The 18,262-nt window shown below is 50.9% G+C and overlaps 1 protein-coding gene across 1 annotated transcript in view; it reads right to left on the bottom strand.

Annotated features, from left to right (window-relative positions):
• Positions 1 to 9,628, bottom strand: part of ACVR1 (activin A receptor type 1) — a 58,687-nt gene extending 49,059 nt beyond the window's left edge. Inside the window, exon 1 of the mRNA XM_062004782.1 lies at positions 9,538 to 9,628. Coding sequence (XP_061860766.1) covers positions 9,538 to 9,545 — 8 coding nt within the window. The 5' untranslated portion in view covers positions 9,546 to 9,628. The remainder of the gene's footprint in view (positions 1 to 9,537) is intronic.
• Positions 9,629 to 18,262: the final 8,634 nt, after the last annotated feature.

Below are 18,262 nucleotides of genomic sequence, written 5' to 3'. Positions count from 1 at the left end.
TTGTCCACTCCCCAGAGCTCAGATATTTATTTTAAAGCTAAGCCAAAGCCATTCAGATGCTAACGTTTCGGGGCCTTCAATACTCTTGTTTGCATGCAGTAGGGCCTCTTTCAGAATAAAGAGCATCCACTTTGGGAACTAGGCCAACACAATTATAATTGGTCTACATGTCAAAGTTTTACAAATCCCCAGGCTGGGAACAAAGCAAGTTTTACTCCAAGCAGACCCTTTGTTAAGGAAGGCATAAAATTGCATTGCAAGCTCAGAAACACTGATTTCTCGCCAGAGACTCCAGTAACTGCATAAGGAAACTGACAGCTTCTAAAAGCAAGTTTGGCCGTCTGGCATATAACTGCACGTCATTTTGGCCTTCCTAATGGAGAAACAAAATAAAGCTCCCTCCAAATCCTGATGCTGTTGTACATTAGAGTCTAATAAAGGTTTTATTTGAACGTCTAACCAACACCCAGGATCAAAGCCCAACTGAAAAGATGAAGTCAAAGACTGTTCCGCTCATTAAAAAAATGCCACTTTTGCAGAAGATGTGGAAATAACATTTTCCTTTCAAACGTTATTTTAATGGTACTTAGATTTTTTTACTCCCATAGTCTAGGAGTAGCCAAATTGATGCACTCATTCTTCAAAATATTTCTCTCATAAGGAACGTCTATATACTTTAGAACAGGTTTTGCAGAACAATTATGCCCAAGTTGGCTTCAGAGGTATGGACATGAGTCTTACAAATGTGTAAAATGACTACAGAACAACAGAAAAACACCCTATTGTTTTGGCAAGTCACAACACATTACTCATGTAGATTATTCTCTACTAAAGGCTGATGCTAACATGCCGGGTCCACAAACACACACAGAAATGTCTACATGGCATTTCTGGCTCATTTATTATGGCCTAATTGACAATCAACTAATGTGAGGTTAAGAGAGATAGCAAAAGCAAAGCCAAGGAGGTGTTCAAGAATTTTTAAGCAGCACACAGTCCCAACAACACAAGCCAAGGGGCAGGATCCATAAGAACAGACACGGTGAAAGACCAAGTTATGGCACACTTGAAACACAGGAAGCCACCAGCCGTGCCCCAAACTGCTCCTGTACTGGTGCTGCATATGCACAAGGTGGGAATCTGCAGGTAGGGGCAACCTAGCCCAGGGTTTTTTCCACATTCTTTTAGGTGGAGTTTTTTCTATGCCATTGACTTGAAATAACTTGCATATTTCTTTCTGGACAAAGAAAGGTTCAATTTATGCAAAGATGTTGGAGGACAGCCAATGATTTAACCTTCATCATAACCACAAAGTAAAGCTGTACCTTTACTCTTACACAGACCTGTGCTTGGTTAGCTAGTCTGGACAGAAAGGGCTTCTCGACTGCAGCAAAAGGACTGTGCTCAAGAGAGCAAGAACTACACCAAAGGAAGACCCTATGCCACCTTTCTGGTGAGGGCTGCTCCCAAACCAAGATGAGTAGAGATGGTCCCACACCCCATTTACACTCAGTTATCCTGGAGACGAAGAGCAGACAAGAGTCAAAATTGCTATGCAAGTATCTTTTAATCACTATCTCATTTAGACCCAGGATGCACACTGGTTTTATAATTCAGCTAAAAAATACAGGTCACATGGAATAAAAATTACTTAGATTAATGCCCAATGAGAATGGATATCCAGAAGGGAACTTCAGTCTAAGCTTTCCAAATATTCACATGATTTTTCTATCATCATCACAATCATTAAAAGCACCCCACCTTTTTTTATTCACTACCATTGTAGAGTCTCCTTCTCTGGAGGTCTTCAAAACCTGCCTGGACACGTTCCTGTGTGACCTGGTCTAAGTGGACTTGCTTTGGCAGGTGGGTTGGACTGGATGATCTCCAAAGGTCCCTTCCAATCCCCACCATTCTGTGATTCTATGATCAGCACTTCTTTCATGACTTAAGAATACCTCTAAAATACTTCTCATCATCATTTAACTATTTGAAAGCCAAGTTGAAAAAAAGCTTTTTTTAGAAGGCAGTGCTTCTTTTCATTACATTGTTAACTGGGTAAGAATTCACTCATTTCATTTTCAGACTAGGGCACAACAAGTCATATCTTTTCATTCTGACAATAGAAATCAAGGAGTCACACACATAATACTACAAGATTGACTACCACATAAAAATTGTTGCCAAATCATCCTACAGCCTGGGATTCGTCCAGCTCATGCAACCAAAATCGATGTTTTAACAGTTTCAACAGGCAACTACTCTCAAGCACCAGCAAAGAATATAATTTAACAGATAAAAAAAAATTACTCATGAAGTTAAGAAGTTTCAACATGCCACATGGATATGACTTTCACCAATAATAAACAACCTGCAAGCTAACAACTACCTTTACTCCAACGTAACATGATACAATTAACATATTCTCTTAAACCAAACCATTATCTTTTAAGTTTTTCTCTTTTAAGATTCAGTCTTAAAATGACTTAATTGTTGCAGCCCACCCACACAAACACAGGAGACAACTTTATTGCAGTGATGAGCTCTAAATAGCACAGTGTGTTTTAGGTTGACTAATACAAACACGCATCTTGTTTAATTTTACATTTGTTCCTAGGGAGATTTCGATCTCTTCTACCTCCAATTCAAAATGAATTGAACTCACAGGGAATTATCCATCCCTAAAGGGATGAGTAACACAGGCAGATCTGCCATCGTGAGCAGCACTTTGCAGAGGACAGGCTGGCCACCATGCTAAGCAGAAGGACAAGGCAAGTGTTAGAGCCATAGCACAAAAGCTGTGGCATGTGCAACTTTCAAAAAGCCATGTTTGAACTGCAGTCAAGAGTGGGCAGGCAGCAAAGAAACCTGCAGAAACTCCTCCAGGTCTGCTCTGGCACCAACAAAGCAGGCAAAGCGGTCAGCAAACTCACAGTCACGACACACTCAAGTAAAGCATGTCGAGGCAGCACAAAGCCCTCTGCATCTGCCCAGCCACTCACACCTGCAGAGATCCCTCAGCACCAGCATGAAAACACACACCAGGAATTAACCCAAGTTACAACTAAGTTGGGAAAAGTAGATTAAATGTTAACCAAATTAATCCTTTGTCCAGTTCACCATAGGGTCATAGAGATGCCATGGAGGGGGACAAGCACGACTCCTTCCCTGGCATTGGCCAGCCAAAAGGCTTGTGCAACCACAGCACCAACTGCCTAACCCCAGGCCATAGGGAGAAGAAGGTTGGAGGGGCCTACTGAGGCAAACCCACTCATGAAAGCAGAGATTAGCAGCTTGCAGGACTTCAAAAGGAAGCCACTTCTAGCCTCCAAGCTATCTGTCCAGCCAAAGGCAGCTGTCGAAAAGCTGCCAACCTGCTCCTACTGTTACAGGATACTTGCCAGACAAACAGCAGACCTGCAATTAGAAGAGGTGTTTGTTGGCCTCTCTTCTGCAGCTTATTAGCAGAGAGGTAAGGTTTGTAGTCAGAACAAGAAATGTCTGACCTCCAGTGAGCACAGCTAGTTACGACTGCTCCATGAGATGAGGAAGAGGTCCTCCTACCAGTTTCCATTACACTGAGGACAATCCATGGCTTCAGCATGCTGAGGAGGAACGTCCCAGGCACTCAGGACAGGAGGTTAAGAGTTGCAGCGTCACCTCCTCCTCCATAAAAAGGCCAACATAACAGGCATTGGTATTCCACTCCATCTTTGTTCATGTCAGACAAGGTAAATGAAGAGTCCAAACTCTGCCTTGGACAACCACCAAATTGAAGGTTCCCTGTTTTAATAAGCTTTTCCTAATTAAGCTGTTTTCCTTTTCCCGAGACAGACTTGCATTCATTTACTACAAGCTACAGACTTCTACATGAATCTTTTCAGAAGCACTACATGTAGCAAACAGTAACATGGTTTGACACTGTCAGAAGCATTTCAAAATGGGGAGATGCTGATGACCAGAAGTCATTTTATCAGTGCAATCATTTAGCTGCCTTTTCAGGTCAAAAGAACAAAAATAAGAGTAAGAAAACAGACACCTAACTCAACAATAACCTGCTCAAGCCAGAAGAGGCTAGCAGCAGATGCTTAGGAAGAAGCATAAGGACAGGCAAAGATCCTTCTTCCACTCTCCTGTGCCCCCTGACCGTGTCTGCCAGGCAGAGGCAAATTCCCAAGCCCAAAATTGCATCTGGACTACTGCATTTAACAGTCTACCAAATATATCCAATTCCTTTCTTAGAAGAAAAGTCAGAATGTCTCTGGACCATCCCACTGCAACCATTCTGTAACTTAAACAGGCCCCACGCAAAGCCACGGGCTTTACATGTTAAAGCTGTTCACTACACATAGGACTCCTTAAGATGTAAGCAATAATTACTCAAATTTCTATCATGACTTTAAGACCTCTACAATACTTCCTTTCAAATATTTCTCTCCTCAGTAAAAGAGACAGTTTACTTAGACACGTTGCACCTACAGCACCTCACAAAGCTCTGTGGGAGAACACCTAGCCAACCTCAACTAGAACTAAAACAGCAGGTCCTGAACATAAAGAAACTGCTGATTTGAGGAGCAATGAGTTACTCTGATTGCTTGGAGACTTATGCTCCCTTTGTGCTTAAAGCAGAGCAGGATCACTCAAGGTGAGGGACACAGATCTTGGGTGCTTTAAAGGTGTTCCAGAGCTGGTGGCATGCTAATTTGTGGGCACAAAGAATGTAAAACGTGTTCTAACCAGAACTGGGCAGAATCCTCCATCCAACAGGCACTGGGATCCAGCACATTGCCTGGCCTGTCTGACACAACCACCACGCCACAGAGCAACACTCATGGCCAGCACTGCTTTAGCAAACAGGGTGGAGCACCGACAGCCAGGATGAATTCAGCACAAAATGAAAGAGCAGATCAAAAGAATCCTGTCTGGAGATGGGATCATGTAATAACTGGCAAAGGCCGTGATGCAGCACCTGATGTTGACTACTCATCGGCAGATGAATCATAAGGTCTGTTCTGGCCTCGCAGGGAAAAGTCAGCACCTGAGCTGCAAGCAAAGAACACTACCTTATTTCCAAAACACATTACTACTTTCTTTCACATAAAGAAGCAGTAATGTACTTATTTCTCTAGGAATATGGGCATGCTCTTGATGCTCCTTCTAGAAAAAGGTTAGCATGCCACAGAATGCACACCAAAGGCTAGATTCAACGCTACTTCATAGCCAGTACTAGTTCACTGTACATATTGTCATGAGTGTAAGACTTTGAGACCACGTACTGAATACTGGTAAGAGTTACAAACACAAATCACTTGACAGTAGGAACCTGTGAACAGTGAGCTGTAGACACCTAATTGCCAAAGAACACATTTTAAGGAAGGATTTACCCATCAGCTGAAGCAGGGTCACATCTAGGCTCATGGTCCAATACAACACAGGAAAATACTTCATTGCAACTACTTTCTGCTATTTGGCTACACTTTGTGATGTTTTCAGCCAGAACACACTTTTAGACTCATGCTTTGAAAAGCATCAAAGAAAAGAGGAAATTCTTGACAGTATTTCCGTGGAATTCCACGCATTTCACAGTCAATGGCATTTTCTAAATTCTTCATCCCAAAACACCTCGTAAACTTCTGTGAAATCCACTTTCCAACACTGCTAAGAAGTACTATGATTGCTTATTTGACAGATACATACAGATACCTCAAAGATGTAAATACCTTACACTCTTTCTGTGCAATAGCTGAACTTGCCTCCAGCAGGATTTAAAAGGTGCTTTTTCAGACAGTGTTGGGATATTTTTGCAGCTAAACACACTCTGAAACTATCCCAGTCTTGACTGCTCTCAGGTCCCAAAAATAAACTGTCCCCTAAGATGCATGCATACTCATGCACCACCAAAGCCACCCTAAAACCCACCCCAGCAGACCTCCACGAATCCTCACATGGAACAAGACAGGAAGAGAAGAGCATCACTCGGCAATGTACTTGTGTCCAATATCACCCAGTCATCTTTTGTAGCCCTACAGAGCCACACAGGTAAGTGGGCTCAATTTTCAACCTCTTTATCCATCATAGGAGATAAAAGATACAAGGGCAGCTATTGGGATGCCCATTTGAGAGTTCAAACACCCAATAATGCAAGCTATTTCAGCAGGCTTTTTGGCAGGAACGAGGGGGCTAAATGGCTGCCTAATTATTTTACAACGGCTGTGCCTAGATTCTATTTTAGCACCAGGCTTTCGTTAAATGTAAGCATTACTTCAGAGTACCAGCTGGCCAAAAAAAACAACAGAAATCACAAACAACCCACCCACAGCACCCCACTGGTGTTCTTTCCCCCGCCTGTGTTCTCTTCCTACCACGTCTCCTAACCCTCTCTCATCCTCACTGCTGAGGAGCCCAGCGTTTTCTCCCTGCCCAGAAGCATGCAGCTTGTGAAAGAGCAACACGAGGACAGAGCAGGGGCTGAGAGACTGGTGGGGGTAGAGGTTCTCAAGATGATTTTTATCCCCCTCCCAGACTCATTTGCATCCCTCTCAAATAAGCTGTTTGATGTCTCTCTGCTGTTGCTGTGTCTGGCATTTTTGGCAAGATGACGCAAGCCTCCATTCCTTCCCTGCTGGACACAGGCTGAGGACAGGCAAAAGATCCCATGTGGAGTTGCACTGTCATACATCTTCCTGTCTCACTCAGTGCTGGTCACCAATTCCTTGGGAGTTTCCCCACTCCTGCACAGGGAGTCCACCAGCCAGACTATGGAGAATTACTATGTAATCTGTGATGAGTAGAACAGGAAAAGAAACCCCTTGAGAAGACACATTTCATTTGGAGAGCTAGCCTCGAAAACAGATGGGTTTTGCAGGAAATTATGGCTATATTTAGCCATGCCCTTTCACCTCGGCTCCTCAACACATTCACATTCTCCTGTGGAGCATCTTTTTAAATGGTTTTAGAGGTGAGCCTTAGCAGGTGACCTTATCAGAAAAAAATGCAATTAACTTCAAAAACATTAATATAGAAGAGGGTCAAAAATCATCAAATATTCAGCTACTAAGGTATAAAAAAAATCCTCATGTCTCCAAGTGTGTTAAAAACAAACCAAGCTCCAAGAACATATAATATGGCCAAAACTAGTCTATGAGTCAAGCCGATGTAGGGTGAGTCTGAACTTCTGCTTGCACGATTTCAATCTCCATCAGCACTTCTCTGAGTAACTAACGCAGCCATAGTATTCTCTACAGAGAGTATAAATATTAAGTAACAACCTCAAAAGCTATGCAACCAACATAATTCTATTTTCAGTTTCCTAGAGTACATGTCAGTGATGAGAAAACATGTTACCAACAAGTACTGTGCAGGCCGTGACTGCCCACCACCTCTCTGCAAACACCATCAGTACCAGGTCAGTGGCATCTCCCTTCCCCAGCTCGCAACTTTGAAACAGCTTCTAGACTTAAAAACGTTTAACAGAGTTTTCTTCCCTCAGGTTGCTTCATTTAAATAAGAGCCTCACCTTCTATAGTCCGGGCCTAACTACAGTTTAGGCCTGTAAAAACTGGTTATTTACAAAGTGAGACATCTGAAAGACGATCTAAGTCACAGCAATAGGTCCTGAGATGGAGACAGAGGGTGCAAAATGAAACACATCTGTCACTGCAGAACGAGGAGACAAACAAGCTGAGATTTACCACCGGTAACTCCCCAGTCCTGTGCCACTGGACAAGGAGACCCACCACCCCACCCCCCATAGAACAGAGGGGGCAGAGGAAAGCAGGTCTTATCCCAGCAAACAAAATACTGAGATGGAAGGCAAACCTCTCAAAACATCACACACACTTAGCACCTCCCAGGGAGAGCACAGCGCATGCAGGAACGTTTTGTTCCCCTAAAATAGATCTGTAACACCTACTCCAAAAAAGTTAGGGTCATCAAAGGAGCCAGGCATGCACTTGAGAGCTCTCCATGGCCTGCATTTCAGCTTCCCACGATTTCAATTTCAAGGCAACCCAGCACTCTTCAAACAGTACTAGACCTTCAAGGACAGATCTTGGAGAGTATTTACAAAGTGCCTGCTGCATTCCAGATCAGCTTCTCTGATGATAAAGCAGAAGGATCATAGTAATGATACTATTACAGGAAACAAAAGAAAAGTGAAGATTTAAAAATAGACCTGCCATTGCTCACAGCAAACTGCTACAACCATAGGAGGTTTCTTAAATGAAAGGCTGAGACTGGTGACAGATGAGCTTCAATGAAGCTTCTGAAAGCTCAGTGCATCTTGTCTAAAAAGTGTGTCTATACAGAAGTGACAGTTTTCAACCCTGAAAGTTTCCACCTCATGATGCTACCTGCAACAACACCATTTTGACGAATTAGTCGCACTAGCACACCTCCATAAACCCCTACTCTTTCTAAATCTCCTGAAGATGAGTTCCTCTCTCAATTTTGTGAAAATAAAGTGGCTTAGTCTCAGCAGACTGTAGAACTACTCCTAGAAACAACTTATTTTAACACATTTCGATACACTAACAGAGATGGAAAGACTACCCAGGCAGCTTCCCCTACTATGTTCATGCCTCAGATTTCCCAGACCAGCGTGTGGTTTTAAAAGCCTGGAGGTTCAGATGCAGCTCTGCGCAGGCTGCAGCGACTGCCTGCTCCCACTGACCCATCTGACATCACCAGCAAGAGTCCTGACAGGAATTCAGGCAGCAGTCCCGCCATCCCCTTTGTTTCCTCCTGCATTTCAAAGCTGCACAACTGTAAATAAGAAGGCGGCCCAGACCCCCACCAGCCCTCTGCAAAGCACCGTCGTGTAGTGGAAGAAGTGCCTGTAGCAGATGATTATGCACAGGGGACTTCGGCCTGTAACTTACTTTCTCCTACGAAACCACGGACCCCAGCGCACTGACATCACCGATGCCAGCCCAGTGGCGCTTGCAGAGCCCGCTGCGACGCGGCACCTCCCGTTCGGCAACTTTGTGCGGTTAAAAGGACAGAAGATTCAGAGCGGGTCCAAACGAGTGCCCGTCCCCGCAGGCGCGGCAGCGGCGCTCACCGGAGAGGACGGCGGGGCTGCCGGCGGCCACACGCGCGCTCCGCGGCGGCGGCGGGGCGCTCGGGTCCTTTGTGTCCCCGCGGGGAGGGCGGCAGCCCGGGCGCAGCGGGAGGGGAACGCCGGCTGAGGGGCGTGCGGCCCCCCGCTCTGCCCTTCGCGACAAAGCCGCCGGTAGGCGACACCCGCCCGGTCCCGGGGTGAAGCCTCCGCCAGCCCTCCCGTCCCGCTCCTCCCGGGGCCTGCGACCATCCCCTGTGGGCTGGAGCCGCGGCGCAGGCAGCGCCGGGCCGGCGGGGCACGGGCAGGGCCTGCCGGGGAGGCGGCGCCGGCGGAGACCCTCACGCCCGTCCGTCCGCAAGAGCCCGGCGCCGCAGGCCGGATTCCGGCGCCGCTCCCACGCCCCCGGCTCCCCTCCCCGCTCCCCGGCGGCCCGAGGCGGCTCCTCCCGCGGCCCCCACCGCGGCGGCCGCACTCACCTCCTCATGGCGACGGCGGCGACGCTAGGCCCGCGGCGGCCCGGCCATGGCCGCGCTCCCGGCGCGGCGCTACCCTGCGCGCGACCCCGCAGCCCCGCGGCGGCGCCCAGCGGCACAAAGGGGACGGCGGCGCGCGCGGGGCGGGGCGGCGGCGGCGGCGGCAGCGCCCCGCCCGCCAATGGCCGCCGGCGCCCGTCACCCGGCCCGCGCGTCACTTCCGCCCACCGCCCCGCCCCTCGCCGCCCCGCCCCGCCCCGCATAGCTTCGCCCCGCCCTGCTCCGCCCCGCCCCGCCCCGCCCTGCTCCGCCCCGCCCCGCATCGCCCCGCCCGGCCCCGCCCGCCCGGCCCCGCCCCGCCCCGCATCGCCCCGCCCCATCGCCCCGCCCCTCGTCGCCCCGCCCCATCGCCCCGCCCCTCGTCGCCCCGCCCCGCACACTGGGGCCAGCATGCAGTTGGGGTTGCTGGTGGCTGGGCCGCGGCCGCGTTGCCAGGCTCGCTGAGTAGACGCCAGCACAAGCTCCTGGAAGGCCCGGCTTGCTTTCCAAGGAGGATAACGAAGCGGATTTGCAGAACGGCTCCCTCCGATTCCCATCCACGAGCACTTACATTGCCACACGATGAATCAAGGACGTCAGAACTTTTTTAAGCAAGCCTCAGCAATTCTGGGCAGGCTGAAATCACCAGAAATTCCCAAGTCGTGCTCCACATCCCTTCCCGACCTCAGTCCAAACCACGGGGGCCTTCTGATGCTCCACACCTCTTCCTGACCCCAATCCCACGCGACAGGGCTTCCCTGCGTTCCCTCGCGACGGGGAGACGGCGGCGGATCGCTCCGCAGGCGGCGAGGACGGCAAGTCCCACAGCACCAGCAGCTCGGCCTGCATGAAACCATTCTGTCACTTCTCATTTGTCCAACGCCATCTGAGACGTTAGCTCTGCTCCCAAGGACTCCAGACTGTCAGCTCTGGCGTGTCCCTCTGCTGTCACACGAGGCTGCAGTCAGTCAGTGCGGGGCTGCAGTCAGTCACACAAGGCTGTAGTCAGTCAGTGTGAGGCTGCAGTCAGTCACACGAGGCTGCATTCAGTCAGTCTGAGGCTGCAGTCAGTCACACCAGGCTGCAGTCACACCGGGCTGCAGTCAGTAAGTCACACGAGGCTGCAGTCAGTCAACATAAGGGTGCAGTCACACCAGGCTGCAGTCAGTCAGCATAAGGCTGCAGTCACATCAGGCTGCAGTCAGTCACATGAGGCTGCAATCAGTCACATGAGGATGCAATCGCACCAGGCTGCAGTCACACGAGGCTGCAGTCAGTCAGCATAAGGCTGCAGTCACACCAGGCTGCAGTCACACCAGGCTGCAGTCAGTCACATGAGGCTGCAGTCACACCAGGCTGCAGTCAGTCACACCAGGCTGCAATCACATGAGGCTGCAGTCAGTCACACCAGGCTGCCACCATGGCCCCGTGGCACAGGCTCACCCTCCCAGCACTGCCGCTCTCTGCTCGGGCCCAGGCACTGCTCCCCAGGCTGGCTGAGCCGCCAGAGGACAGGCAGCCCACACACCGTGTCATTTCTCCTATATGACAGCAGGCGTGTTTTGTTCTTTTTCTCAGCACATAGGGGCACTTTCCAAGCAGAGACACGAGCAGCTGTGAGACTGGAGGTGAGGCACTCAGAGGAGTGAAACAGAAGACACGGCGATGTAGCACGATTCAGTCTGGGACAGTTTGGGCAGTAACCCCGGCAGCGGTGCCAGGGTGGGAAGCCACTGCAGCTTCCCTTGGGAAAAGGCAGGTGCACAGAGGGCTTGGGAAGGGCTCCCTCAGGAGCTCCTTTGTGCAGACAGCCCCCGTGTGCGCCACTCTCCCAATTGGGCCAGGATTTGACTCATTATGAGTAATGGGAATGTTTTAAACAGAGAAAAGAATACCAATTCTCTTAAAAACACAGATAGCTCTACATTTGGCTCAACAGTACAAGGCCAGTAATTTTCCACAGTGTACTGCCAAATAACTCAACGTGACATTCAAGTAGCTCATGTGTAGGTGTTCCTCAGGAGAAAATACAGCTCTAACAAGGGCCATTTTCCAAAAGAGAAGACTAAAGGTTGGGTATCTAAATACGACTTTACGAGCATCTAAGTAAACAGCTGAATTCCCAGAAGTGCCAGGCTTCCCTGAGGCTCCACGGGAGCACTCCTGAAAGTCTAGCTGCTTATTTGCAGCCCAAAGCACTTCTGAAAACAGCAGCCTGCGTGGTAACAGAGCTCACAGCAAAGGGTGGCACTGCTGGATTAAAAGCCAGCTCGAACTAATGACAGGCTGTAGGATCTCCAGGCGTGAAGAAGGTGCTACTTTACTTTTGGTAGAAAACCAGGAGCTTTGGAAAGCCATGGCTCGGTGAGTAACCCCTGCATGGCTGGTGAGGCTGCTGCCAAGGGCTCCCTCACCGCCACACAAGGAAGCAGTGCTGGGAGCTCTGCCCACAGCCTCCTGTAACCAGATCACACACAGTTTACATGCAGCCGACTTGGAATTAATAGCAAAGAGGAGGGAAAAATCAGGTTAGTCCAGTAACCTCAGCACAATCTGTAGACGCAACTGCTTTTCTGTCCTGTTCCGCACGACTGCGTCATCACCGCCAGCATCCTCACGTCATCTGCTTCCCAAAGGGACGGGTTTTCTTCAGTCACCTTTTCTGTCAGAATGGGGAAGTGTTGGTGGGCAATTCCAGCTGTCAGTAGAATTTTATCTGTAGTAACATAATCTGGGGAGAGAAGCAGGGCTGAAGTCTAAGATGGATCTCATGACAAGGTGCTTTGTTTAGTGGCTGCCAGTGGTGCCTCAGAGCCAGGACGGCCGGTTCTGCCATGAGCAGTGATGAGGTGAGGAGCACAGGGCTGCCTCTTGGTGCTGCCACAGCCAAGACAGGCAGACCCTGAGCTTCTCACGTCTTTTACGCACACCCCCCCCCCCCCCCAAGGAAAGGTGTTCTGGACTTAGTGAGTGCATTTGTACACGGCTGACTCGCACAGCTCAGCTGTACAAGGAGTGGAGCATGATTAAATGTGAGGTCCCTCATTTCACAGCACAGAACCTCTTGCAGCTACTCTTTCCACGCCAGTGCGCACGTTGTTGCTTTTCCCCAGCTCAGGCTTGTATGATGCGAGGAGCGATAATGGCATGTCCGTGTGACAGGAGTGTGGTGTGCACGAATCGCCAGGCACGGATGTGAGAATAAACCCATCAATGCCAATGCAAACGCCCCAGAAGCAGCTGCAAGCAGAGCACACCTTTAGCTGCAGAGCAGCTTCACCCCGTCGTCCTTCCAGGCAGAGAACTCTCCCAGCACGACGCAAGCACAGCCAAATCAGGCGTCTGTTTTGAAGTTATTGCCATGGTAACCTGAAGCCCCTTTGTACTTGGTAAATCGTGTCTCTCCCTCTGGAGCAGCTGAAATGTCCAGGGAGACCACTTCGCAATGCTTTGTGAGTGTAGAAACAGCTCACACACATTAAAGATGGCATAGAGGAAGTTTCTGGAAGACTGAGGAGCAGTTGGAGCCCCGACCAGCCACTTCATGTAGGAAAATCACCTCCCCTGAGACATCTCCGGGGTTTCATTCAATTAAATGCGAGATTCGCTGTTCCCATGAGTGGGGCCCTGACTCAGCACCCACAGCAATTAGCCAGAGGGCTCAGCACCCTCAGCTATTAGCCCTGTGAGGCACAAAGGGTCCCGTGAGGCACAGAGGGCTCCATGAAGAGCCCCCGGAGCAGAGCGCAGCGGCAGCGCTGGCGGGACGTGCCTGGGCCAGCTGCCGGGCAGCACCACTGCAGTGGCGTGGCTCAGGGTCAGCGTGGGCATGAACCACAAGGACTGTTCAGCAAAAAACCTCACAAGCCAACGCTCTTATTCCTCCTGAAATACACAGTGGGAGGTGTTTTTGTTGACGTGCTCCAGATGAGGCTGTACCTAACAAGCACTCGGCCTGTCGCTGGGGCTTTAAGACCTCGTTTCACTATTAAAATCGGTACACGAGGACTTTGCGTGTGTGTTGGAGGTGAGCTGTGGTACAGAAACAACAATCCATATGACCTTCCACGCTGCTGCTTGTCAGCAGTTCTTTTCTTTTGCCTCTGGGAACTTTCTAACCACACGTTTATATGTATGTGCATGCAAATGGACGAACCTTGCAGCGGTGACGCAGCGCGGTCACACCGCCGCCCCTTCCCCAGCGCACTGCACGGCATCCTTCTGGGGACAGCCGCTGAGAAAACCCCAGCGAGTGCTTGGGTTTGAAATTAAAGAGCTTGCTTTAATATTAAACTGTGATAAATTTGCCTGAGAGTACATGTATTTCATCAGGCGTCTGTGAGTCAGGCGTGAGTCACCCCGGGAGCCGCGCTCGGGCTGCCCAGGACAGCCGGCAAGGCCTGTCCTAACAGCTCCAGTGCAGCCTGCAGCGCTCCCAGTAATTCCTCTGAGGAGACCTACTTAGTGTGAGCGCAGGACAGAGGACATGCACGCCGTCCCAGTTGCTCTGCAAAGGGTCTGACCCTGAGCACCTTCCCTGTTTCTCACACACCCCCCAGACTTGGGTGGCGTCCGGGAGCAGGATGGGATTCACTATGACAACGGAGAGCCTGGCTCCGAGTAATTAACAATAACATACAATTGCCACTAATTCTTGCTGCTATTATTAAATGAAGCAAACCACGTTCTGGCATCTGAGCATCAGCAGCATAACTCAGTTCCATTCCATTTTTTGAGACAGCTCTTTTAATCAGCTCTCTTTGCTCTCCAAACCGATCACACGCAACGTTTTGTTTTCACCAAAACACCCACCAAAACGTGTTCAAGTTCTCTAATTGCAAAGATTCCCTTCACGTGGCTCTGCAACTCCTTTCTGCTCTGGCTGTCATTTAGGAACAGCCAAATGGAATTTATTGAAATTATCTTGAAAAATAAACAATTTAAATTGCTCCTCAGCCCGGTGGGAGACCTCGTGTGCCAAGTTTCAGCCCGTGAGAACTCTTGTAACAGAGTCTCAGGGCAGTGGCTGGGACTGGGAGGTCAGGGAGGCAGGGTTGGCAAGCTCTTCACCACTCCAAACACCAATCAGTCGTTTGGGCAAGCTGTGCCTGTGGCCGATGGGCTGCTCAGGGGGCTCTGCTGAGTATGGCACCAGCCCCTTCCCCTTCCTCCCTGCTGCATGAGAGGCCCTGGGCCAGCCATCCCCACAGCCCGGCCATCCCCACAGCCCAGCTATCCCCACAGCCCAGCCATCCCCACAGCCCAGCTATCCCCACAGCCCAGCCATCCCCACAGCCTGGCCATCCCCACAGTCGAGCCCAGCCATCCCCACAAGCCCGTCTGTCCCCGCTGCCTGTCCATCCCCTCTGCCCGCTCCCCGGCCCTGCATCCCGCCAGCCCCCGCGCAGCCGCCCCTTCTCTTCCCGACTGGCTGGGAACGGTGCTTTTTTTGGCCTCTGCTTCTGTCATCTGGCATTTAAATGAAACGAGATCTCTCGTTGCTAACATTTATAGCAGCAAAATATTTGAGTTCCAGGGTTTGTAACACATGTTGTTAATGTCCCGTTGCCAAGCCCAGCTGAAGGCTCTCCTAACCCTTCCTTGCACTCGCCCTGGTCTGTGCCAGAAAACAGCCGTCGGCCCCGGCTTCCTGGCAGCAGGACAGGGAGTGCTGGGGTGGCCAGTGGGTGCCAGCGGCACCAGCAGGAAGAGGACAACCCCACCAGCACTGCCTAGGGTCATGGCAGGACGTGGAGCAGCACGGCCCCTGAGCAGACCTTCCCAGAGCACACTTTCCCTGAGCACACCTTCCTTCCCTGAGCACACCTTCCTTCCCTGAGCACACCTATCTTCCCTGGGCACACCTTCCCTAGGCACACCTTCCCTGAGCACATCTTCCTTCCCTGAGCACACCATCCCTGAGCACACCTTCCTTCCCTGAGCACACCATCCCTGAGCACACCATCCCTGAGCACACCTTCCCTGAGCACACCTTCCTTCCCTGAGCACATCATCCCTGAGCACACCTTCCCTGAGCACACCATCCCTGAGCACACCTTCCCTGAGCACACCATCCCTGAGCACACCTTCCCTGAGCACATCATCCCTGAGCACACCTTCCCTGAGCACACCATCCCTGAGCACACCTTTCTTCCCTGAGCACACCATCCCTGAGCACACCTTCCCTGAGCACACCATCCCTGAGCACACCTTCCTTCCCTGAGCACATCATCCCTGAGCACACCATCCCTGAGCACACCTTCCTTCCCTGAGCACATCATCCCTGAGCACACCATCCCTGAGCACACCATCCCTGAGCACACCTTCCTTCCCTGAGCACACCATCCCTGAGCACACCATCCCTGAGCACACCTTCCTTCCCTGAGCACACCTTCCTTCCCTGAGCACACATGCTCCATGAGGGAAGAACAAGGAGAGGCATCTGGTCTATATAGTTGCAGCAAGGAGCTTGAGACGTAAACTCCAAAGGCTCAGTCAGACAATACAGAACAAACAAACCAACCCATTTTTAAGCCTCCAGGTTTTTTAAGCCAGTCTCTAGGTCTGTCATCCTGTGGTCTGAAGCCCCAGGGTTGAATCGAGGGAGCCCTCGGCTCGGCAGCAGCAAAGCAGGCGGTCAGCAGACATCTTGGACACCGGCATCCTCTCCCACTGGTCTTCTTCAGGACTTCCCACCTCACCACGGGCTGAGGAATCCCTCAAAGGTCCTGTTGCCTGCATCATCCCTAAAAGTCCCACGCTGTGACAGGTGTTTCCAGCCTTCTGCTCGGAGGTCATGGCCAGGCTCTGTGCTGGAAAATCACAATGAGCATTTTGGAGCAGCTTTTGACACACACTCCTCTGTTCAAAGAGCAAATACAGAAAAGACAAGTGCACTGCAGTCACCAGAGTTAGACCTAGGGGCTGGAGGAGGTATTGGATGTGGGGGCTTGGCCCCCCCTTCATCTGCCAAGCAGAGGCTCAAATGCTTCCAAAGCACAGGGCATAAGACCAGAGACAGGCCCTCAGCAGCTCCTCTGAAGTAAAGGCTAAAAGGGATGGCAGCCTCAGCATGAACATAATTCCCATAAATCAATTCTCATAAAGCCAGGCACCATTCTTATTTTCCTCTCCAACAGCTGATTAAGTAGCTGGTGGAGGGAAGATGTGTAATTCATTGTCTGACTCGGGACGAGAAACCAACAGTGTGCTGGCTGTGATGCTTCCCAACAGCTGGAAAGGGAAAGAGGGAGAATGTCTGTTAATATTAGACATGACAGAAATAAGCCAGCTATATCTCATGGGGCAGGCAGCCCCACGCAGTTACAGGTAGCATGTGCTGTGAGATACCTTTATATTTCAAATAAAGCTCTTTGTAAGGGCCCAGATTTCTCCATTTCTTCTGCGACTGGCACGGACGAAGCTCAGCCTGGCTCACACCCTCTCCTGGACCAGCTCAAAGCAGCCCAGCTGGCCGTGACCTGCAGGGTCCCTTCTGGGCAGCACGGCTGTGGTACGCCTGGTGCAACGTGGCTGCCATGTGCTGTGGTGTGTAGCAACGAGCTCAGGGCGAGCGGGCTGTGGGGCACGGGGAGCAGTTCCAGTCACCCAGCACCTCCTCCCCAGGGCAGCTGCTCCCAGCGGATGGGAGAGCTGTGAAACACGGAAGCAAACCAGGTCATCGCTGTCCGAGGGACGCTTGGCTCTGCTGGCCTCAGCGAGATTTATTTGGCTCAGGCTTCTTTTTGCAAAGCAATGAGGAAACTTTATAGATTTGGTGATAATCTGAGACTCATCTGATGAACAGAAATGCAACTGCTGGCCAAATGCTTTCATCATGTGTCAAAGTGAGGGGTGCATGAAAACAAAGCAGAAGAGACGCCACGTGCATGTGCGACTCTCTCCACGCTAGAGCCCTGTGTGGCTGGGTGTTTGGGAATGGAGGAGTTAAGAGCTCACACACAGACCAGCCTGGAGCTGTGGGGGCTGGAACCCAGCTATGGGTCGGTTGGTGGGCTGTCTGCCCTGGCATACTTCATTAAACTGCCTCATTAAATGACTTCACTAAATTGGTAAAATCCGCTGCGGATCAACACCGTGAGAGCCACAGAAGGACCTTCTATGGGGAAAATGTGTGAACTCTATGGCAAGGTAGCACATCTCTGAACGGCCAAGAGCAGCCACAAGCCCTGGCAAGCAGTGGCCACCCCTCGGGGGCACCTCATGGCCCAGAGTCCCGCTGGCACATCGCCGGTGTGGCCCTGGGGTCGGCACAGCCCAGCTGCCTGCTCTGGCCTGACTTCTGAGCAGACAGGAGAGCCCTTCCTGCCTCTGTCCTTGCCAGCTTCAGCTACCCCATCTCTCTTTTCCAAGCACCTCTCTCCAGTTGATTAATTGGCAGAAATGCAGTTTCTTGTGGCACATGTCAGTTTCCTTTAGCACGGGTCAGTTTCTTCTAGCACAGCATGTTTTGGTGGAGCTGGGGCTGCCAGGAGCTGTGCCCCCTCCACAGGCGACCTGCCCGAGTGGCAGTGCAGGCAGCTCCTGCCATGCTGGGTCCCGTCACGGTGCCTGCATGGCCAGGGCCACCTGCACCTTCACACTGAGGACACCGAGCTCCCAGGTCCTGGCTCATAAAGGCTTGGGACACGCAGCTCAGTCGACGGCTAGTGCTGTCTTACAGGCTGCT

This window comes from Colius striatus, chromosome 11 (genome assembly GCF_028858725.1).
Source record: "Colius striatus isolate bColStr4 chromosome 11, bColStr4.1.hap1, whole genome shotgun sequence".
Classification (NCBI taxonomy): domain Eukaryota; kingdom Metazoa; phylum Chordata; class Aves; order Coliiformes; family Coliidae; genus Colius; species Colius striatus.
This window is presented reverse-complemented; position numbering and strand designations above follow the sequence as displayed.